The 24117-nt window shown below is 42.1% G+C and overlaps 1 protein-coding gene across 1 annotated transcript in view; it reads left to right on the top strand.

The window, feature by feature from the left end:
* Positions 1–3702: 3702 nt before the first annotated feature.
* LOC135440149 (uncharacterized) overlaps positions 3703–24117 on the top strand; it is a 110264-nt gene continuing 89849 nt past the window's right edge. The window contains exons 1-3 of the mRNA XM_064699182.1: positions 3703–4224; positions 4279–4675; positions 5124–5416. Coding sequence (XP_064555252.1) covers positions 3988–4224; positions 4279–4675; positions 5124–5416 — 927 coding nt within the window. The 5' untranslated portion in view covers positions 3703–3987. The remainder of the gene's footprint in view (positions 4225–4278; positions 4676–5123; positions 5417–24117) is intronic.

Raw genomic sequence — 24117 nt, 5'->3', positions numbered from 1 at the left:
TGTTTAAAGAAAACAATTATTATTGATTGTACTAATAGTTGCACACTAAATACGAAATTATATTTTTCTCAGACATTGGATACAAATTTGTATATAAGAAGGTTTGTGCTATTTGGTTCTAGCACTGATTAATAGTCAAAATACCCTATTTAGAGAAAGGGTGCTTCGCTGGTCCAAAAATAAAAAATTATAAAAATCTGCCTGGCTGCTTGAAAGTTGAAAGCAAGTAGAGATTATACGCATAGCAGCGCTTATAAACCACAACAATGAGTTAGAAGAGTGTAGAAGCTTAAATCATAGGCTGTAGCCTCAAATCAAATAGGGATAGCAAGGACAGAATTTGTGGTGTGCTATTTTCATGGTCGAGTTGTTTGTTTTGATTATGGCTGTTGTTGGTTCTTATGGAAAATGTTCTAAAGTTGTCATTGAATTTCGGGCATCGGCAGAAGTAGCTGCAGACAGCCGGGTGTTGAATTTGCAATTAGTGTTTGCTACTTCGTTATCTTGCTTCACATTTTTTGAAAAAGAGCTTTTGATCCAAAAGCCTTCTCTGTTTATTTATTACTCAAGGGAGGGAGGAGGTTCTCCTTCAAAACTATCGATGACATGAGCCTTTATATCGATGAGCGTAAGTCTAAGGGGACCGCACAGAGTGCGTCAACCCCATAATTTATGACGTCATATATTTTAAGATTTTATTTATGAGTCAATTTAAATCATTTATTAAAAGAGATTCTTATAGTATAATTTATCTTAAAATGTAATGAATCGTTGTATGCAATGATCGAAAAAACCGTAGTCTGTTCTTATTCATATTCACAATCCCCTTGGCTTCATAGGCGTACATATACATGCGATTGTGTGTTTGTTAGATTATGTGCGTTGAGAAATACTTATATATAAGCCAACAACAACTAAGCAGCATATATGTATACTCTTGTTTATAGTAATGGTATATAATTTTAAAAGAAAACAATCACTAAAAATTTGTACTAATAGTTGCTTTTTAATTACGCCCTGATCACAGGCACATTGCTCAGAAACAACGACAATGAGTTTAGATCATAGACTGTGGCACAAAATAAAAGGGACAGCAAGGTTAGTTTTGATAAATGTTGGTTTTGTTTCTAATAAAATATGCACTGAAATTGCTGGGCTGAGCTTCAGAATGGCTAGCGCAATTCACTTCAATTGTAAGTATGTATGTATTCGTGCGCAAGAGCACTCTACGTGTGCGTGGCGGTATATGGAAGCCCAACCAATATTTATACCCTGAAGTTAAAGGCCTGAACTCATTAAAAATGGTTAAAATAGGTATAATGTATTTGTGCACTTGTATGTAACATGCAGAGGAAGCCTCTCTGACCCCATGATATATATATATATTCTTGATCAGCATAAATAGCCGAGTCGATCTAGCCTTGTTCATCTGTACATCTTTATAGTGACTTTAAAATGTTTTTTATTTGGAACTTAATCTAAAATTAATAATATAACAAAGGAAACAGGTAAGAGGCACTAGGTGGGAGTTACCGACTAGGGGATACTCTGAACCCTCTTATAAAAACACCAAATGCAGCTCCCGCTAAGAGCTCTTTTGCTTTAGGCGATAAAAACATAAATTAACAAGTAAGAAGCCATAGTCTGGAGCTCCCGACTAGGGGATACCCTAAACCCTCTTTTTCCATCACCAAATGCAGATTGCACTACGCACTCGTTTGCTTTAGCAGTAATAGAAATATAAAAAAAATAGTACCCTGGGTAGGGTTCGAACTCGCAACAGACCACACTAACTGCCTTCACCTCTACTCAACAGCCACACCAATATTTGAGTCTTACAGAGGAAAAACGGAGTAAAATAGCAGCACAGAGGCCATAAGAAAACACATTTCACACATTTTTTAAAAATGTCACATTTTTTTAAAATGTGTAAATTCGCCCCGAACATTTCGCGTCTTTTGCGATGATTAATCGAGATTTCTATCGATGTTGTGAAAAATGTAAACATAAACCAGCTGATATTGCAACGAAGGCAAGCGGTAACTTTAAATTATAATTTTAAATTTTAATAATCCCACAGTTTTTAACATTTAAAGTTGGCCAAATCCCGCAAAGGGTCTATTAAACGGAGCCCCTACTTCGGGGCCGTATTATTTAACTTTTGAAAGGAAATCTGTGCGGCGCTTATGTAAATTAAAGCAACTCGATCAGCTGTTTATTTAAAGAAACAGTACTTTTGCCACTCACATGTTACCGAAAACCGGTGGAACACCAATATGTAAAACTTTAAAATGTGACATTTTTAAGCCCAGTGGAGAAAGGCTATTATTTACCAATTGTGATCAAAAAACAGCACTATCGATTACTTCGAAACGTGGCAACTTCTTGACTATCGGGCACTAAGGGGGCCTACATTTAAAATTCAAGTCCATAGCTCTTACAGATTCTGAGATCCTTGCGTTCCTTCTGCCTTTTACATAAATTTGCACAAATACATGATATCCTTTTTACCCATTTTCAATGGGTTCAAGCTATACAAAAATTAATTAAACATTTTGACGCCACTCCTGCTGCAAAATAAAATTATTTATAATTTAATACTTTTCTGACAGTTCTACCCACACTAATTCAGTTTATTTAAAAACAATTTTATGAATTCTAAAAGCCGGATAGCTAGAAACAACCCTATAACATTAGCGAGTCCCTATTTTGTGTTTAACGTAATAATATTTCGTTCCTTGAGTCTCTCAAGGCACTTCCAGCAGACTCAACTCAAATGACTCATTTGACCAGATTGGTCAGTTTCAAAATGTTTATATATTTATATTTTTTTTTGGGAAAACTAGGCACTCTTAAACTTTGAAAAAAACGGACATGGTTTTTTTTTCCAAAAATCTCAAACATTCATTTTTTAAATATTCTTTGTATGGTCTGCTCCGAAGCATTAAATTTGCTCTTATATTTGAAAGGATGTTAAAACAATTTTTTCATATTGATTTTTTACGTCTTCTGCCACACATATTTTTTAACTTTTCATGGCTCCCGTGGTTTTTAGATATATTAGCAATTGTTCAGTTCCAGCCGTTGATATATTATATTTAGCTGCCAGCTCTTCAATATGTATGCTATCATGCTGTTCCTAAACAAATTTATCATAATCTTCGTTGGTTAATGGTTTTATTTCCTATCAAGGTCTCTGTGGATCTCCCGATGATAGCACCAGCGAGTTTAAATATAACTCATTTCAATACTTTAAAAAATCGAAATAAGTGGAAGATTGATTTTTTTTTGCACGATCGCGCCGTACGGAAAACATTATAGCAAAAGACAGGGCTGCTCTTTGGTATATGTTTTTAAATAAAATATCCCAAGGATACCAAATACTAACAAAAATTATCATCTCCGTGAAACGTTCTTTCTTGTTTCAAATTTACCTCTGGTGAAAAATCAATAGAGTAGTCGTAGTCGACACATATGTATATGAATTGAACATGTTTTTAATTCTGTCCTACTTTATTTTTTGTCGCTCATCTATTTTGCGGCATGGCTTCGGTTTTTCGGACATACTACCTGTGTATTTTATTGTATTTGCCAATATTAAACACAAAATTGTAAAAAGCTTCCTTACTAAAAGCTTTCAAAGCAATCATTTTGAGCTTTAGTGTAATATTGTGATTATAAATTTGGAATGTGAAAGCAAATGTAAATAATACACATAGCTTAAATCGGCAGTAAATTGTCTAATATATTGAGTGTTGCAAATAAACTAAAATCTAAAAGTGTTAATAACAAAGTGTTACAAACAGCTGATTACAATTTTGTAAACGTAAATATGTACATATAAATATTGAGCACGCTTATGACTTACTTTACTAAAACAAAATATTGATTAAGCGCAAGCCATATTTTGAAGGATATATTATATTTTGGTAAATGTGAGAATTATTCAAAAATTATGTCAATCTAAAACATAACACAAGAAAAACCATGTCAACTGAGTTTAGCACGCGTAATACGTTTCGAAAAACGGGCGTAAGTGGTTTAAACAACAATGCTCGTAATGTTATTACTTCTGCAAATCCATCTGGGGGGAGCAGCGCATCACTTCTGCAAAAACAGCTGTCATTTAAAACCCCTATTTGTTCCAACCAATTTGGTAAAGCTGATGAGGTTGAAATTATCGACAACTCTAATTTAGACAACATTGCAGGACGATATAACAAGGTATAATAACACAAAGCTTTTTACTTCTTGTACATTTTGCTTAATTATTTTCAGAATAATATCATTGGCTGGATATGCTGCGCTCCTTGTATATGGCTGCGCACCTCAGCTGCAGTTCATAAAGTGGCTATAACGTCCGCAACTTTATTGGTAACAACATTACTGGTTGCTTCACCAATATTATTTTTAATCAGTACAGCACCCTCGCCACTTCCCAAAGATTGTTATATGGAGGGCGATGGCTGTTCGCCTACAATTTCATCTCCTTCGGAATGTACAGAAGCAATTTGTGCAACAGTGGCTTCCAACATTCAAGCAAGACTCAATTGGAATAAAGATCCTTGTTCTGAATTTAAGAAGTTTAGTTGTTGGCGCAAAACGTTTAATAACAATATAACTAATTTTATTGAAATGGGCAATTCACAAAAGTCAGTGGATATGCAAATACAGTGTAAGTTGCAATTTCTCTTATGAGTTTAAGGTATTATTGTATGTATATTATATAAATTAATATTATTATGTATATTATTATATATATATATATATATATATATATATATTAATATTATTATTATATACATACATATATTTATAGATTAATATTATTATTATATATATGTTTAATTTGGCGACCTTTAAATTTTATAATTATTTGTTTGGCTGGCTCGAGGTCCGGGTCTTTATTTTATTCAATAAAATATATAAAATTATTTCAAAATATTTGTTGGCTGGCTCGAGGTCCGTGTTTGTAAAAACAAACAACGAAAACAATTTTATTTAATACCTTGCTTCCGATATATTTCGGTTGCACATCGGCAAACCGTCTTCAGGGCAATTATTTTACACGTCTGCGCTTTTTGACGTGGCGATTGTTATAATATAATTGTTCTTTATCTTAGTTCTTTTGCAGAGTTCGACATTAAGTGGAAATTATAAGAAGCTACAACGTTTATATGAAAGCTGCTTAAAGCTGACAACAAATTCAAGTGCTATACACCGTGTAGTTGCTTATTTAGGAGGGTACCTAACAATTGGAGTTTTAGGTCCTTCGTCAATCGCTCCGCTTGTTGCCAAAATCTATGACCTTGGTCCAAGTCCACTAGTTGATATATATTATGATCTTAGTTATGGAAGAAGACCGCATGTGCTTCTTATCATAAGTGGACCAAGCACATCATCTGTTATATTAGAGGTATGTATATATCTACATATATAAGACTCTTGTTTTGACTGACTGACTGATTGCGCTATGCAACAAAAATCAGTTTTTTGTTGCCGTCTTCGATTAAAGATATATATATATATATATATATCGTGAACCCATTGAAAATGGGTAAAAACGGTAAAAATGTTTTTGGCAAATGTATGTAAAAGGCATAAAAATCTCCGACCCAATAAAATATATATGTTCTTGGTGTGCATCGGGACGGGTCGATCTCAGAACCTATTAAAACTAGAGACTTTAAATTTTGAACGTATATCCTAGTGCCCGCGTATAAAGAGTTTCTTTGCGATAATCCATAACTTGCCTCGTTTCCAAGAAATCGATTAAAATCAGTATCGAAGTCCTACTTTTTGAGCAAATCTCTTAAGTTTCTTGAACACGAGACACTTAATTTTAAATTTTACTCTTAGTATTGCATATACAGATCAAGTCTCTTTAATAACTTGACACTCGTGGCAGCAGCGCAAGAATTTCTCTATGCATTTGCACAAGTCAGACAGGAAATTGAAAACGGCTTACTGTAATGTGAGAATGCTTGTGGCTAGTGTGACCCTCCCAACCTTCATAATTCGAGATTAATTTGTTTTATTCCATTAAAAAAAAAAAATGTGGTTTCAGCATTAGGGCTTACCGTCGACGAACCTATATAAGTATCATCAGTATATATAAAGTGTAAGAGTGCCTCATTCAGTTGTCAATATCATATTCTAGACGGGATCGCCGCCTTTGTATTTTCTAACTTGACTAATTATTTACAGCGTATATATATTTACATATATTTATAGTGCACAAGCATTCCGATAGAACAATTTGTTCGTTAAAAGCAGGCGGTACTCATTTTAAAATATAGCTTGATTTGTAGTGTCATTCCCGCCTATCTCCATCGGTGAAAATTCGTTGCGCGTAACGAAAATTATTAAACCAGAAATCGCTGCTACCAAACATGTTATAGTGAATAAACGGAAATCGCTGATGCTAGTCATTTCATGATGCAAGAAATGCGAGAAATTAACTTTAAAAATTAAAATATAAATAATCAAAGATTTAAGTTATCATTATCAGTTTGTTTACAATAGAGAAAAGCAAATAGCATACAATATAAAAAAATTTGAAGCTTTGCGCGAAAGATATGGCGAAATGGCAAATGCTATTAAATTATTATGCGCCCCTGTTGTTACCTTAAAAGTATATATATTACTGATCAGTATCAATAGCCGATTCGATCTAGCTTTTGTCCGTATCAACGCATCGATCTTAGAACCTATACGAGCTAGAGACTTGAAATTTAACAGTTAGGTCCTCCTAGTGCTCGCGCAGTACCTTCCGCAGTTTCCTTTCGCTAATCGGAATGGACGGACAGTCGGACAGGCAGACAGAGATGCTTCTTTCTTCTTTCTCTCCACAATCACATTACACCCTTAGTGTCTATTTTTAAAATAACAACAAGTAAGAGGCTCAAGCGGAGTTCCGACTAGGGGATAACCTGAACTCTCTTATAGTTTAGCAGAAATTAAAATAATTCAGTATAAAACAAAGTTTCCTCAGTTGGACTCAATAACGTCTCGACCAAAACGAATTTAAATAGAACACAGAAAACAATAAAATCGCAATTGCAATACTGTTTATAGAATAAATGTACCTGTATACACAAATCCTTGCAGTTTGTGCTAGATGCCACAAGCAAGTGATCTGTCAATATACATCAGCACACGTTTTCTTTAATAACGTTTGTGTTTCTTAACCAATCTTGATAGACTTTTCAGCAGTAGATCGGATTGTGCTATAGAATATTTTTATATTCTCGAAAAAGGCACCATTAAATTGGTGGGTAGTTCCAATTGATATATTTATTCAATTTGGCGTGATGCGGTGTAATGAAGGCTGGGGGTAGCAATAAATTGAAAGATAGTGGATTTGTATATATATATATATCTAGAAGCTACGTTTACAAGATGGTCACTCTTAAAACAAAAGAAATTTGCTCAAAAACAGGATGTCGATATCGATTGCTTGGAAACGGGGCAAGTTATCGATTATCGGAGACAAACTTATACTGCGCGAGCACTAGGGGAACCTACTTTAACATTTTTAAATCTTTAGCTCTGGCAACAGACGAAAATAGATCGACTCGGTCGGAGATACTTTCTTTTGCCTGATACATACATCTAACTTGGTTTGTAGCCAGGTTCTTGTATCGTATACTCAGATTAAAAACATATAAAAAAAAAAGTGTTTAAAGGTAGAGCCGGTTTATATTGAAAATTTAATTTTTATGGGCCAAGGGAAGGAAAACGACATCCTCTGCATTAAGTGCGCAGTCAATGACATGCATGTGTGTGTGAGTTTGTGGGCTTTTCTGTATTATTGTATAGAAAGATTCTAGAATACTTTTAACGGCAGATCGGCGCTTAGATCACATAATCATTTAGTCGGACACTCCCGACTACAGCACTTAATGGGCTGGTCTGGTCATCATACGGATCTGTGTAATTTGTTTAATCAATACTTTCGAGCATATTTTAGATATTTTAGAATGTATATTGTATTGAAAGAACGACATATTTATTTATAACGAGGATATCTTTAGCACACCGAATAATACCCTTCAAAACCTTTGCCTGTTGCAAATATGTGAGAATAGTGAAGCTCGTAAATGATGTAAATAACTTGGAAAACACAATATTTTGCTATACTAGAACCTACTTTTCGCCAAATCGTTGCAATGGCACATATTAGATATGGTGATCCGATGTTTATAGGTTTTGTATATATGTAAGGAGCATAGTTTGGTCAAGATATCTGTAAAACAAATAAGTTTACAATGCAAAACCCTACTTTTCGACCGATCGCTGTAGTCGTTGTAATAGTAATAGTAGTTCGTTCCGGCCAGTTTTGAAATATGTACTGCCTGCAGCAGGGAGATTAGTTCAGATATAAACAAGCAGATGGACAACTTAGCTGTTGATGGTGAAATGGATTATATTTACTTTATCAGGTCGGACGCATTTAATACGTTTTAATAGTAAGACCAAAAATATAGATAAGCAAGTGAAGAGATGAAAGATAATATAGAATAGAGAGAGTGAGAGAGGCATAGACAATTATCATTGAAGTTAGCAGCTCACACTACGCGATCGATTGCTTTAGTAGAAATAAAAATTAATTTAAAAAAAAAAGTTTCCTTGGGAGGGTTCGAACTTGCAACTGACCGCATTACTTGCTGCTGCCTCTACTCAACACCCACACCAGCCAAAAAAAAACTGACCGAGCTATTTTCCGCCGCCTCAACTTAACAGCCAAGCCAATAATTAACTTTTCATGAGAAAAAAACGAATTAAAATAGCATCACAGAAAAAAATACAATCGCATTTGCAATGCTGTTGATAGAATTCAAAGAAGACACGCATGAATGTGTGGGTACATGTAAACAGAAATTCTTTCTGCTTTTTGCCGCTGATAGGAGAAAAGTCAAAACACGTTTTCTTTACTCATTTCTGTGTTTCTTAACGGAACCTGATGAAATTTTTTACAGTACATCTTATTGTACTATAGAATATTCTTGTATTATCAAAAAGTCAATTGCATTTAATTGTGGCTTATATTGGGGGACAGCATAAATTGGTGTTTTTACTTGATTTATAGCTATGAAGTAGTAGCGGGGAGGTGGTGGTAGTTATAAAATGAAAGATACTTGATATATACATATATACTATTCTAGAAACTACATGTCAAGTTTGGGGACTCTAGCTTTATTATATACCAAAATTGCTCAAAAAACAGAATTTCGATATAGATTTTTATCGATTACTTGGAAACGGGGCAAGTTATCGAATATTGGAAACAAACTCGATCTGCGCGGGGACTAGGAGGACCTACAGCTAAAGTCTCTAGCTCTTATAGGTTCTGAGATTCTTGCGTTCATACATACGGACGGACGGACGGACAGACAGGCGGACATGGCTAGACCGACTCGGCTATTGATGCTGATCATGAATATTTATACTTTATGGGTTCGGAGATGCTTCCTTCTGCCTGTTACATACATTTGCACAAATACATTATACCCCTTGTACCCATTTTCAATGGGTTCAGTGTATAAAAAGGGTATCCTGAATTCAAATATTTTCAGGAACTCAGTGCAGAACACGTTGTACTGTTATAATTTAGGTATAAGACACGAAAAAAGTAGGAATAAGGGTGAGAGATCTTGGTAGGTCTAGAGCGAACAGAAAGTCAAAGTCCTTCTGTGGAAGGAGGGGAATTTAACTACTTTTTGGCGGTGATCGAGGGGGTGTATTCTCTTCAGTCGTCTAGTTGTTCCGGTGGTGTCCAACAGGTTGGTGGCGAGATTGTTTGGGTGGTGGTGTAATCTGGTGATGTAACGACTACTCAGCTTGGTAACTACCTCGTTCACATACGGAACACCTAGCTGGCTGTGTATTGTGGCATTGTCATGTAGAATATGTGCATTGGACAGAATTCGCAGTGCGTTATTTTGGAAACGCTGCAACATGCTGAGGTTGCTTCTGCAGGCGGTACCCACAAGATGAATGCCGTATGTCCATGTTGGCTTGATTATAGTTTTGTAAATTAATAACTTTACATGAAGCTTTAACTTAGACTGCCTGCCGATCAGCCAGTAATATTGTTTTGGTTTAGTCTCAGCCTGTTTCCTTTTGCGCACAATATGTTCGCGCCATGTCAGCCGTCTGTCCAAGGTCATGTCTAGATAATTGACCGTTGTGCTCACAGGAATGATAGATCTATCCAAGATAACTGGGGGGCAGTTTTCTTTGCGCAGTGTAAAGGTAGTATGGGTGAACTTTTCTGGTAAACAGCGATGTTCCACCTTTCAGCCAGCTGTCCAGGGTGTCCAATTGACGTTGCATGATTAAGGATGCGTACTGCGGTGTGTTGGCCGTTGATAGAAAAGCAGTATCATCGGCGTACGTGGCGACCAAGAGGTTCTGGTCCGGGCTGACAGGCATGTCGGCTGTGTACACCGCAGCAGTGGTACCTGAGCGCTGCCTTGTGGCACTCCGGCTCTGATGATCTTTATAGACGAGGTGGCGTCACCGCACATGGTGTAAAACTGTCTACAGGAGATGTAGCATTTAAGAAATTCAAAGTAGGATGCTGGTAAGTTTGCCTTAAGATTATGCAGTAGACCGGGGTGCCATACCCTATCAAAGGCTTGCTTTACGTCTAGCATGACCGCACAGCAGTACTGCTTTTCTTCGAACGCCTGCATGATTCGCTCCACTACCCTGTGGCATTGTTCCGGTGTTCCGTGAAGCCTGCCTCATCCAATACTGGCAGCACTCTACGCAAAAAGACTCTTTCGATTACTTGGAGAGAGTCGCCAGTAAACTTATGGGACGATAGGAGGAGAGGATGGCCTCAGGCTTACCAGGCTTTGGTATTAAAATTACCTCAGCTCGTTTCAACGGAGAAGGGAAATGTCCGATCTGAAAACATCGGTTAAATACGACTGAATAATGCCATCGTGTCCTGGCGCCTTGATTGGGTTGAGCAGAGCATCCTCGTTCTCAATATCGTCCAGGGATGCTGTGGCGATTCGTGTGTCGTCCTCACTTGGTAGTTCCAAAAAACGCATAGTGTCCGCTTTGTCCTCCAGTGAGCAGCGATCAAACGGCATGAAGGAGTTATGAAGGTGCTCTGCAAAGGCATCGGCTCTTTCTTGGTCATTTCGGCACCAGTCCCCGTTTGCTTTTCGGACCGCAGCTGCCCTTCTAATAGGCCGTTTAATATGGCGTGTGACCTGCCATAGTCTATTTGATGGGTCCCCTGGTTCGAGATCCTCGAAGAACCTGTCAAAGGCGCTCTTCCTTAAGTTTTATAATAGCTCCTTTAGGCGTTTTGTGGCTCTGTTGAGGAGGTTTTTATCCGGGTCTACGGGTAGAAAACTAATTACTCCGAAGACGCCTCTTTTCCGCAACGAGAGCGGCTACCTCGGGTGTCCAAAGATAAAGGTCTCTAGCTGGTGTTCCTGGGATGAAGCTGTTTCTCGAAGTGGCTATCACAGCAGAATTACGGATTTCCTGGGTTAGGCATTCTACTACGCTGTCAATGTCGTCGGCGGATGAAAGTGCAACGTTAGGGTTGACCCTGGCTTGCAGCCGTGTTTTGTATATATCTATGTCCATGTTGTTTTCTATCAGCCTTTTGCGCGCCTCTGTTTTCTCGACCGCGCTGTGGTCGGAGAATAGGCTCTCGTTGATGCTGCATTGGACTTTATTGGGGGCAATACCATTTGAGATAGTAATGTCTAATATGTCAGGGATCTTGCGCCGATCCGTGGGCCAGTATGTGGGTACGCCAGGCGAGTGGCAGTTGAGTCCTTTTTTTTTTAATGATACGGAAAATAGCTTGTCCTTTGGGATTGTTGGTTCCGGTTGTTCCGGTTCCCGGAATGTTTGGCATTGAAATCGCCTCCAATTATAAATCTGGGGCCAAGGCTTTCCAACAGATTATTTAGATTGTTTTCCCTAACGTTATACCTGGGTGGGAGATACACAGCCGCGATGGTGAGGTCGCCGAGCGGGCTGGGCAACCTGACCTGGGCACACTGCACCCAGTCCTGTTGGTATACTGGCAGTTCAATATATTTAATTTCTTTTTTGATGAGTACCGCAGCTCCTCCTCGGGCTCTGCCGTTGGGGTGGTTGGTGTGAATAAGATCGAAGCCATTGATGGAGAAGTACGATCTCTGGAAGAAGTGGGTTTCTGATATTAGGACTATATCTGTGTTGGTGGTCTTCACAAAGTGTTCGACCTCCGGCCTGCTGTTGCACAAGCCGTTCGCATTCAGCTTTACTTGCATAGCTTACCAACAACAGTGGCTAGCATATGCGTCATCTGGCTAAATATTTTCTCCATCATCAACTCCAATCGGGTGACCATGGCTTCCATAGCTCCTGCTGTAGTGACCTCAGGTTGGGGGCCTTGGCTTTGTGAATTGTTATTTCTACCTCTAAGTACGTCCAAGAAGCTGAAGTGTGGGTTGATTTTAGCAGCTTGCTCACCTAAATTACGCCCGATGGTGGTGTTTAGATGACGAGAAGCATTTGGAAACGCATGCACTTTGGCCATCTTATAAACTGTGCAGCCTTTATAAGATGCAACGTGGTCGCCTCCAAACTATAAGCAGTACGCTGTATCGTCTTTTCCTTTAATACAGTCTGCTGAGCTATGCTTATCGCCGCACTTGACACATCTTTGTTCGAGAAGGAAATATCTTTGGGTATGCCCAAACCCTTGACAGCGGTAACATTGGATCAAATCGTTTAATTTTAGTGGAGGGTCGATTGTTACTACCGATCTGCATAGACGTTTTATTTTGTATGCCTCATTGATGTTACTGGAAGGCTCCAGGTTAAGAAGATAGATGTTGGCATTTTTGTATTGCGGCTAATGGCGTTGTGGAGGTCTCTTACGTTGTGGCCTTGTTCTGCCATTGCTTCCTTAATCTCGTCTTTATCAGTCGAATGATGAAGGCCTTTAATCACTACACGATATGCTCGTTCATCACGGGGTTGGAATGTGTGATATCTCATGTTATGCTGGTCAGGATGCGGTTTTAGGGCCGTATAACTGTTTTTGTTTGGCATCATAACTCGCACCTTGTTGTCTTTTCCAGCCTTGTATAAGAATTCTTTATCTTTTCCGACGAGCTGAGTAATTGATCCCACGAGCCTTTATGTTGGTTACTTCAGGGATGAAAAGCGTGGTGGGTGGGGGGGGGGTCTGATTGTTCTCGGCTTAGGTTCAGGTTCGGGCTTGTTGATGTCATCGGCATCGTCTTCATCGCTACTATCACTAAATTGAATGGCGAATGAGTTGTTGGCCAGCTTGCGACGAGCTGCATCGCTGGTACAGGGGCCATCTTGGAGGTGCTTACGGGCAATTTGTTTGCGTGGTAGCTTTCCTTCCTAGGCTCGCTGCCAGTACTGGAGTCATCAGATACAGATGTTTTTGCCGTGACGTTGGCCTTTTTTGGCTTTCTGGATCCTCCAATCTTTTTTCCGTTGCTGTTACCAGGCGGGGCTTGCCAGTCCATCTTAATGGAAGGGGGAAGCTGGGGCGTGAGCGTTGCTCAGACGAAAAATGTTGAATATTAATGTAAAGAAATTTTTTTTTTTAAGGGAGAAAATGTACGTCTTTAGTTGACAAGCAGTGTTGTAAAACTGAACCTAAAAGTGATTTAGAATTTATGTCATCGGCAACAACGACAAGTATCGTCATAAGGTAGGTTAACGACGGAAGAAGAAGGCGGCTGGGGTGTGATAACGATGAAGATTACGATACATAAAGCAAAGAGCAGGAATTACTTTTGAACGGATTTAATACTATCTTGGTTATTTTTATATTGATAGGGCGAATAAGCGAGATATACAGAAGTTTTTAAACTAAGGAATCGATTATCTCCTTAGACCAACGTTTAATTAATCCAAGTGCCTTTTTGGCATATAAATTTTGAAGGAGAGCTTACAGCCAAAGAGAACTTCTATGTCCTTTACTGTCAGTATACGTTGCCATAAAATATCGTCGATTACATAACTGGCAAGATGAGAAATAGAACGAGTGCAAGTCCTAAATATACACTTTGAACAATTTAGACGCAACAAGGCCCAACACCAAACTTAAATCCAGCATTAAACATCTTGAAGACGAGTGCGATTGAGCGTTCGCTTCACATTGTCTACATATATCCGTATATTATAAAAAACAATGATCATAATATGACTACCATAAGTAACGTAAGCCTGTATCGAGGAAGTCAACCATATCTCGACTCTTTAGGTCCTTAAAAATAAGAGAAAATCCAAAGTAAAAGAGCGAACTAAATGAATTAAGCGTAAGTGACATCAATTATTAGAGAGCAATGGAGACGACTGATTTAAAATTCTGCAAGCTCGAAGCATTTCTGTTCTCAAATGACATGCGGACAATTTTTCAATGCCCCTGTAATTAGTAATGTCAGACTTTCTTACTTTTTTGTGAACTGGAAATATATATGATTAGAGTTCGATAAATAAATAAAACTTTTGTCAATATCCGATTTACTTAAGATTTTAAAGTATGGGTAAGGGAATTAATTGGGTAAAATATAGAATTAGAAAAATAAATATTATAAGAAGACATGCTGCATTCCATTTTCCGCCTCACTGACCGAGTGGCACGTTTGCTAAGACTATCTAATTGTTAAATAGCATAAAATACAAATTTTATATGATAAAGAGAAGTCTCCGAACAGAATACTCTATACTGCTTATTGTAATCATCACAAAGTACCGGGAGCACGTTACGCAAGACATAGTTAGTTGGAAAAAATTTAAGAGATTAAGTTGTATGTTAGTCTAGTAAGGACAAGAAGTTTAATTCGCTAGTCAACTCAGAGTTTTGATTTCGCCCGCAATTAACTTATGAGTAAATATTACACCAAGAGTAATTCTAGGATTAAATAAGGAGGGAAGCTTAATTATCAGAAGCCTACTTTGAGTATGACGGCAACGGCACACCAGAATAACAGTTTAATCCACAAAAGGCAATCAACCAGAATTATTTCTGCAAAGAGTCAGTTCTGTTTTGAAATATCGTCACGACCAAACATATGAGGCATACTCAAGAATAGGTCGTAGCAAAAATATTAAAAATGTCTTTGACGTGTGCGGAGCGTCAAACTCCTTGGACTATTCATCGCTTGCTGATAATACTTTTGGCCTTATTGACGAATTTAACTTTCTAATAAAGAATTGCACCCAGAGAATAACTTTTTTAAAGGTACTGTTAGCACTTTAAAGCGGTAAGACGTCATGTTCGTAAGAAACCATTGGGAAAGACATTTTATAAAAAGTCTTAGTCTTTTGAATTTGAAAAGTTCACTTGACACTATGATTAGAAGGAGTAAATTTCGGCTTGTAAGAGATTACAGGAGTCTATATCCTTATATGTAAGGGAACATTTCACATAATCAGCATACATAAGTGTTTGGGAGTCAAACTATAAAGAACTTAATGATGAAAATAGTGAAGAGTAACGGGCCGACGTGACTACCTTGGGGAGCCTCAGACGGCATCAGAATATATTTAAAACTGAATTTATTCAAAAAATCTTGTGTTATGTTGGCTCAAGAAGGTTAATGATTAAAGATCCACGCTTCGTGAACCCATGCTGGGATTTTAAAATAATAGAGCTGCATAAATGTTGCAGTTGAGGTGTTGCGATTCTCTAAAAAGCTTAAGGAGTTGTTGGATATCGGCTGCGCCAGGTTCGGAACCTCAAACTGCCCGTAAATATGCCGGCGTAGTTACCAACCGAAATAGCAACCGAGAGAAAGCAATGATCTCAGAAGGTTGCTCACAAAAATGAGCAGGGTTCTTCATTTTAAAATAGTTCAACTTTATTGACTTAAACGTTAGATGTCTTGGACTGATGCTCACAGACTTCAACATGTGTCGCAAATTCCGCTGTTACTAGACAATGTGTAAGCTCAATAGAAAGATTACTTAAAGTAACAGCGATTGAGAGAGCCACTACATTTAACATACTCAACCGTGATAGCGGCTGATTCATTGAGTGATAAAACATAAGTATATTTGTCGACATGCGCTCTTAGCGTTCGCTGTAGTGTAAACATTCTCCCCCTTTACTCATAGCAGTATTCATCATCAAATGTACGCCTACTAGCTTTCAGAGTTTTTGGCTTAGTACCTTAACTTGAACTAAAAATAGAAGAGTTGTATAGTAGCTTATTGGCCGGGGTGATGACTCAGTCTTACCCAGGTCCACTCTACAAGAAATTTATAGTTTGCCGAGACGCGAAGCTGAAAAGGGAGGTATGGAGCCGTCGAGATAACTCCGCCACAGAGTGGTTACTTGTTCTGTTAAGGAAAAAGGGAAGCCGCCGGGACTGCTCCGCTGCGGTTAGGTTAGAGTTGGCCTGCGTGATGGGTGCTGCTGGGATCGCTCCGCTGCAAGACGAAAGCCTACAAATGCACAATTTCTACACAGACAACGCAAACACCGTTTTATTCTATGTACGTTCACTTCCGTTTTTATTTGTTTTATTAACTTTCCTAGCCTTGCTGCACCGTCAATGCTAGGTTGTTCCTACCTAACCTGACAGCTAACTCGCGTTCCCTAAACGCTGTCCTTCGTCCCGTATGCACGTCCGATAGTCACGCTTGCCGGTTCAAAAGTGAAATTGCTGATCGGCGGCAGCAGCTCATGACCCTCTTTTCGCCCTTTTTGCCTTGCGGCGAAAATCCTCTCATTGAGCTTGGCTCTCTTTTACTCCTAAAATCTCAACAGAGTTGCAATTCGATTGCGCTTGCAATCGGGCTCTCTTAATTTAGTAAGCATACTCTTAACTGATAAGTGACTTCATTTACTTCATGTTCCTTACTCTTAGCCTATGGTTACAATATGGGTATTATTAACTTCAGGCGCGGGCTTCACTGTGACTCCGCGTCACACCCCCCCCCCCCCCCTTTGTGGACGGCGGGTGATTATCACCTTGTAGGCGTCGGTGATGGTCACCCTAAACGATGAGTTACCGTCGCGTAAGCAAAAGCGGTTTCGTTCTCCCCCCTCTTAGCGTCAACCACGGCCTGTCTATTATCCTAATACCCCTCGACGATGTCGAACACCTCCCCCAGACGCTGGGCCTTTTCTCCTGGCGTTTGCTGAACAGTGGCGGGCCCAGCGGCTGGGAGACGAGGTTCGCGATCCTGTACCAAGAAAGCGGGAGAAAATCCGGTCGAGTCCGCCACACTTGTATTCACCGCCAACGCTATTTCAGGTAGGACCTCGTCCCACGAGCTTTGGTATCCTTTGATGAACTGGGCGATCATCGTCTTGACCGTCCGGTTCGTCCGCTCGGTAGGGTTCTCCTGGGGGCAGTATGGCGCCGTGTATTGCACCTATACGCCGATCGAAGTCAAGAAGGCCTTAAATGTACGGCTTGTAAACTGCACTCCGTTGTCGCACACAAACTTCCGGGGGACTCCGAATCGGCAAAGTATCCGTTCCCGGAACGCCCTCTGTAAATGTTCCGCCGTTGCTCGCCTCAAAGGGACCAGTTCCACCCACTTGCTAAACGCATCGTGGAATACCAGCAACATGGTGTTACCGTGCTTCGAGCGTGGTAGCGGCCCCACGAAATCTGCGCATAATATGGCCCATGGTTCCGTCACCTGGCGTGTCATCATTCGTCCTGCCGGTCTCACCTGTTCCACCTTGAACTTCTGGGACACCTCACATGTCGTGCGGGGTCCCGGCACATCCCTGGCCAGTTGTACCTCTATGCTAGTCGGGATATCGTCTTCCTCACCCCTGATGCCCTGCCGTCGGGGCATTGTGGCACTCCTGCAGGACTCTCTGCCTCTGGTTACTGGCGATGCACAATTTCCATGGCACGTAGTCCTCGTCGTCGGCTCTGTGTCCCAGGTGGCGATAGAGTTGGCCGTTCTCGACAGCATAGTCCGGATACTTTGCGGGCTCCTTGGCGAGTCTCTCCAGAATACACGCGGTCCATCCACATGGGTGCTGCTCCTCCACGGCCTGACGACATGCCTCCAGTGGCTGCCGGGACAGTGCGTCAGCTACCACGTTCAACTTCCCCCGTCGGTACTGCACGTCGAACTGGAACAGCTGCAACTCTAAGGCCCATCGAGGTATCCTTCCAGATGGACTCTCTATGGAATTGAGCCATTTAAGTGCCATGTGGTCGGTAATGACGTCGAACCTGTACCCCTCCAAGTAACATCTCAACTTGCGGATTGACCAAACTATAGCCAGACATTCCTTCTCCGTGGCTGAGTAGTTGGTCTCCGCCTTCAGAAGTTTCCTACTGGCGTAAGCGATGACCCGCTCCTCCTCGTCGATGGTCTGTGTCAGGACAGCGCCGAGACCGTTATCGCTCGCATCCGTTTGCAGCATGAATTTCTTGCTGAAATCCGGGCAAGCGAGGATCGCCGCGGTTGTGAGTCGCTCCTTGAGTTGCTCCAGCGCCTCCTGCTGTTCCACGCCCCACGACCATACCTTTCCCTTCTTCAAGAGAGCGGTCATCGGCTGCACCACCGACGCAAAATTGGGGACGAAGCGTCCACGATGCCATCCCAAGGCACTGGGCACTGCAATTCCTTGCAGTTCGATGGGGCCGTAAGCCTCTGGATCGCGAGCACCTTTGAGAGGTCCGTCCGTATTCCTTCGCCGCTCACTACGTGTCCTAAATATACCAACTCCTTCCGGAAGAAATGGCATTTCTCTATGTTGAGCTTTAGGTTCGCTTCCCTCAGTCGTCGGAACACTTCTCTCAGGTTGGCTACGTGCTGTTCCTTGGTTGCGCCTATGACGATGATGTCGTCCAGGTAGGTGAAAGCGTGGGGCTCCATTTCCGGCCCTATCACCGAATCCAGTGCTCTCTGGAACGTGGCGCAGGCCGAGTGCAGACCCAAGGGCATCACCTTCCACTGGTATAGTCCCCGTCCTGGAACTGTGAACGCGGTATACTGCCTTCTCCCTTCCTCCATGGGGATCTGCCAGTATCCTTGCTTCAGATCCAGCGTCGATATGTAGCGCGCGTGCTGTAGGCGCTCTAAAATGTGGTTTATCCGGGGTACTGGGTATGCGTCCGGGATCGAATGTGCATTGAGCTGCCTATAGTCGATGCACATTCGCCATTCCCCTGTTTTCTTTTTCACCAGCACGATCGGCGCACTGTACGGGCTTCGGGACGGCTCGATGGCTCCCGTCCGGAGCAATTCCTCCACTTGCTTGTCGATGACTTGTTGCATCGCCTTTCAGCCCCTCGAATCGCGCCAATTCCGCCTGAAGAAGCTCCCGCAGACTTGGCTCCAGATCTGCCGGCCAGGCGTCCTCCCCGTTGGGACTCCCCTCTCCAGACCCTTCACCGCTGCTAGCCTTGTGACTAGTTCCCGCGGCCGTATTTTCTCCCTCGACTAGTTCACCTGCTAGCACGACTCCTTCTACGGTGCGAGGTTGATCCTCCTGCCCGTTGGATCCAGCCACCCTCCCCAGCTTCGCGCTCTTAGGTGCTAATCCACACATAGGCCCTAAATCCCTGCCTCTGCTGAACTCCGTCGTCGCCTGTCCTTTTACCCTAACTCCTGTCAAGTCCTCCTTACGGTTCTCCTTCTGATCCTTTCCTGGCGCTCTAGATAACTCGCTGTCCGACCGTACCTCCGCTTGCACGCTGGACATACCCTTATCGTACGACCGTGCCTTCACTGGTACCCTGGACACCTCTTTATCGTCCGACCGCACCTTCACTGGCACTCTGGACATACCTCGATCATTCGATCGTGCCTCCGGGATTCTCTCCGCGGGACGGACCGCTACCCCCTGCCGAATCCCTAACGTTGCCTCCAGGATCGGCTCCACAGGGCAGCCAGTCGTTCCTTTCCTAATTTCCCGTCTCTCCGGCGTCCCTAACGTCATCTCGTTGTCCCCGCAACGAATCGTCCTACCTATCGCTCGCAGAAAGTCCATACCTAGGATCACTTGGTCTAGCATCGGCGTCATGATTAGTAGCGGCACGCTTATCGTACTCCCCGCTAAACTTACTCCCGCGTGCAGCATCCGCGCGACGTCTAATCTTGACCCGTCCGCCAGCCGTATCCTCGTTTGCACCTCCCTAACTTCCACGTCCTTCGCTACCTTCGCCGCGCAGGTACCACTGATGAACGATCGAGTGGCGCCGGTGTCGATTGTCGCCGCGTAGTCCTCTCCATCGATCTTGATCGTCGCGACGACACGACCCCCCTCGACTCGCAAAACATCTACTGCCTCCGGGCTCCGCTGACATCGCTTTCCATCCGCCTCCGGTCCGGATGGTGCCTCTGTCCGTTTTCCTGAGCCGTTCGTCTACAGCATTCCTGGCTGCTCACCCCCCTGGTTCCGCATTGTGCACAAAAGACTACCAGCGGGTTGGGACAGTCTCTTCTAAAATGCTCCTTTTGCCCGCATCGAAAACATATCGGGCGTCTCCTGGCAGTTCCCCCGGTTTCTTGGCCGATCATTCGGTTAACGGGCTCTTCCCTTGGCACCGGTAATACTGGCGATGAAGCTACCCTGAACGGGTTGTTTAAGCCTGTCGTCGCCTGTCCTTGCCCCTCGCCTAGATACGTGCCTATGCTATTAACTAATCGAGATCTTGAACCCGGGGGATACTGTTGACCCTGCTGTTTTATACCCTCATACTCGACCGCTAGTTGTATGAGCTTCGACAGCGACGCGAAATCTTGCCTCCGCACATACAATTTATACTCTGGGGCTGCGTTGTCATATATTCTCGCCAATATTCATAGCCAGCGTGGTGCATCAGCGCCCTGATGTCCACCACATACTGCTTGAATCCTTCGCCCTCTCGTTGACGGCGAGCCCGGATCTCGTCTTCTTGCAATTCAAAATATTGCGAAGGCAAAAAGAAATCCAAAAATCCCTCCTTAAACTCGTTCCATGACACCTCTCTAAGCCCACTTGTCATGAACATGCGAGCGGCTTCGCCGATCATGACCTCGTTCATTGCCCGGGGCAACCTATCGGTGTCAATTTCATAAGATAGGTCCCGATCTTCGATGGCCTTTACGAAGGACAGTGGATCAGCCTGCCCATCGAAGCGTAAACCTCACTTCCTGACCTGTTCCGGAACGATTCAGTGCCCCCTATACTCTATGGGTAGGCGCGTCTGTGTTAATGGGACGCCCTCAGTAACACGAGGCGTCCCCGAATCCTTCGTCCTGTCGCTCGCATCACGGGCCTTGTAGTTCGGGATCGCCGGGACCTCGAGCAGGCCGGGGGTGTTCGAACGTGGGCCAGAGTCTGACTCTGACTTCGAACGTCTAACCCATTCGATTGGGTCAGGTTCGAGCTGGGCCTTGTGCTCCGGGGTCCTCGTATATTTGGCCTCCAACTCGGCTAGCCGAGCCCATATTTTGGCGGAATGCAAACCCCCGGACACGAAGCTTGCCAAACGACGACGCAAGTCTTCAACCCGCCCCAACTCGCTCAGCCCGAACTCGCGAGTAATCGCCTCCAGTTCCTCCTTTCGTCGCGAATGGATCCACCGTACGCCCACCCCTGGATTCTCACACTCACCCGTATCCATCCTTTCGTACGTAACCTTTTGCTGCGGTTCCCTTTTCCTCTTCTGGTCTACGTGACTCCGTTCAGATATCCAGTCTTCCTCGACCGCTTCGTTTTAATTACTTCCTTCTGGTTTTCCCGAATTTATTTTTATTGTCGTCCCTGCTCGGGCGCCACTTGTAAAGTAGTTTCTTGGCTGGGGTGATGACTCAGTCTTACCCAGGTCCACTCTACAAGAAATTTGTAGTTTGCCGAGACGCGAAGCTGAAAAGGGAGGTATGGAGCCGTCGAGATAACTCCGCCACAGAGTGGTTACTTGTTCTGTTAAGGAAAAAGGGAAGCCGCCGGGATTGCTCCGCTGCGGTTAGGTTAGAGTTGGCCTGCGTGATGGGTGCTGCTGGGATCGCTCCGCTGCAAGACGAAAGCTTATAAATGCACAATTTCTACACAGACAACGCAAACACCGTTTTATTCTATGTAAGTTCACTTCCGTTTTTATTTGTTTTATTAACTTTCCCAGCCTTGCTGCACCGTCAATTCTAGGCTGTTCCTACCTAACCTGCTAACTCGCGTTCCCTAAACTCTGTCCTTCGTCCCGTATGCACGTCCGATACTCACGCTTGCCGGTTCAAAAGTGAAATTGCTGATCGGCGGCAGCAGCTCACGACCCTCTTTTCGCCCTTTTTGCCTTGCGGCGAAAATCCTCTCATTGAGCTTGGCTCTCTTTTACTCCTAAAATCTCAACAGAGTTGCAATTCGATTGCGTTTGCAATCGGGCTCTCTTAATTTAGTAAGCATACTCTTAATTGATAAGTGACTTCATTTACTTCATGTTCCTTACTCTTAGCCTATGGTTACACTGTGACTCCGCGTCACAGAGTATAATTTAACATTTGGGTAAAATTCTTTGGTATTATTAATGGAGAGAGCTTTGTTACTGGCCGTTTCATAATATCACAGCTTGTTTTTAGACTGATAACTCTTACTAATCCATCCGCTTTAGCATGTGCTTAAAATTTGACGGAAAGCCCACCAATGAGAAGGACATTTTTCATCCTTATCAATCACATGTATTTAGGTTTGTCATCATCTGCAATCAATTTGGACTTTTCTGCAACCGTGTCAAATAATCAGAATACCACCTCTTCCAAAATCGTTCTGAATAGTATTAACGGTTTTTACACCGATGCATTAAACTTAATTTGGTATATATGGTATAGAAGGAAACAAGAACGCATCAGCAGTTAGAAAATTACACTCGCTTTGCAATGTTACTCTTAAGATGATACTTCATGGACTTAAGTCCAGCTTCCCATGATCCATCAAAGTATGGAGCTGATGGAGGGTTGAAATGCTGACCGATTCCTTTATTCCGCAATTTTGATGCGATCAATCTTGAAATGTATGAGTAGCATGCCTCCTTATCAGCTTATAATTTGTGGTTGGATTAAACGAGGTTTGTTCCACAATAACTATTAATATCTGTACATAGGCAGTCGTAGTACTGCCTATGAATCAATGTAAGAGTCCTAAAAATGCATCTGGCTTTAAATGTCCAACCCGCTCTAAATGAATGGCCTTGGTCACAAACAGATAAACATGGAAATATCCCTTTTGGGCTACACGTTTACTTTGATGGCAAAATATAAATTTAGAATATTCAACTCCGACAGATGAGAAAGCTCTTGCACACGCACCGCTGGTAAATTTCCCATTTATTTACTTGAAAACTGTAAACTTCATTGTAAAACATGGGATACATAAATGTATAGCAAAACTAACTGCATTCTGCCCTTTGATGATGCAAAATTTTTTACAATCATGACATTGATTAACGACAAGACTCGTAAAATAATGTTTATATGGTATAAGGAAGTTTCTTCCTCCAAGCCGTAAAACACACACCTCCATATCAAAATATGGCTTGAGAGGTAATAAACTGCTTTCCCTTGTAACCGACTTGCAGTAGAGAGTGCTTTCCATTCCCTTTCAAAACAGTCCTTCTGCACCATTCTTATTACTTCTCTCTCTCTAACACAGCTGGTATAAGCTCAGTTCGCTTGCGCTCGCACTCTGTTGTGCGGCAGTTGCGAATAAAACGTTTAATATATGCCATAACCCAAAGACGTCGTGTATACGATGAATATTGACCTGCCAACATCGAGCTAGGCATATCTTCAACTGATATCTTGTGGCAAGTCGAGCCTCTTGTTTCAATACTCAGATGCGACAGTGACTGTTGATCGACTGTTGTTATTACATGTCCATCCTTCTTTCGGCCCTAGTAACCACTGCGGTCCATGCCAATACAGTTCGAATGACGCCAATTCGATCCGCCGACTCATCTAGGCAACATGGCTTCTCCTCCATTCGAGGTTTCCAGTATTTTACTAACGTTCCAGTTTCACCTCCTCCACGGATACAACTAATGGTTATCATTGGGTCTGACCAAAAAATAGTAGTGCAGAAGCTTATATTAATTCGCAAATTCTATTTTAAATATTTATACATTTTTGCAGCTTCAAGGGCAGCACTCA

Source organism: Drosophila montana, unplaced genomic scaffold (genome assembly GCF_035044405.1).
Source record: "Drosophila montana isolate Dmon_TW-CO22-7 unplaced genomic scaffold, ASM3504440v1 contig_893_1, whole genome shotgun sequence".
Taxonomy (NCBI): domain Eukaryota; kingdom Metazoa; phylum Arthropoda; class Insecta; order Diptera; family Drosophilidae; genus Drosophila; species Drosophila montana.
Note: the sequence above shows the minus strand (reverse complement) of the source record. Positions and strands in the feature narration are given on the sequence as shown.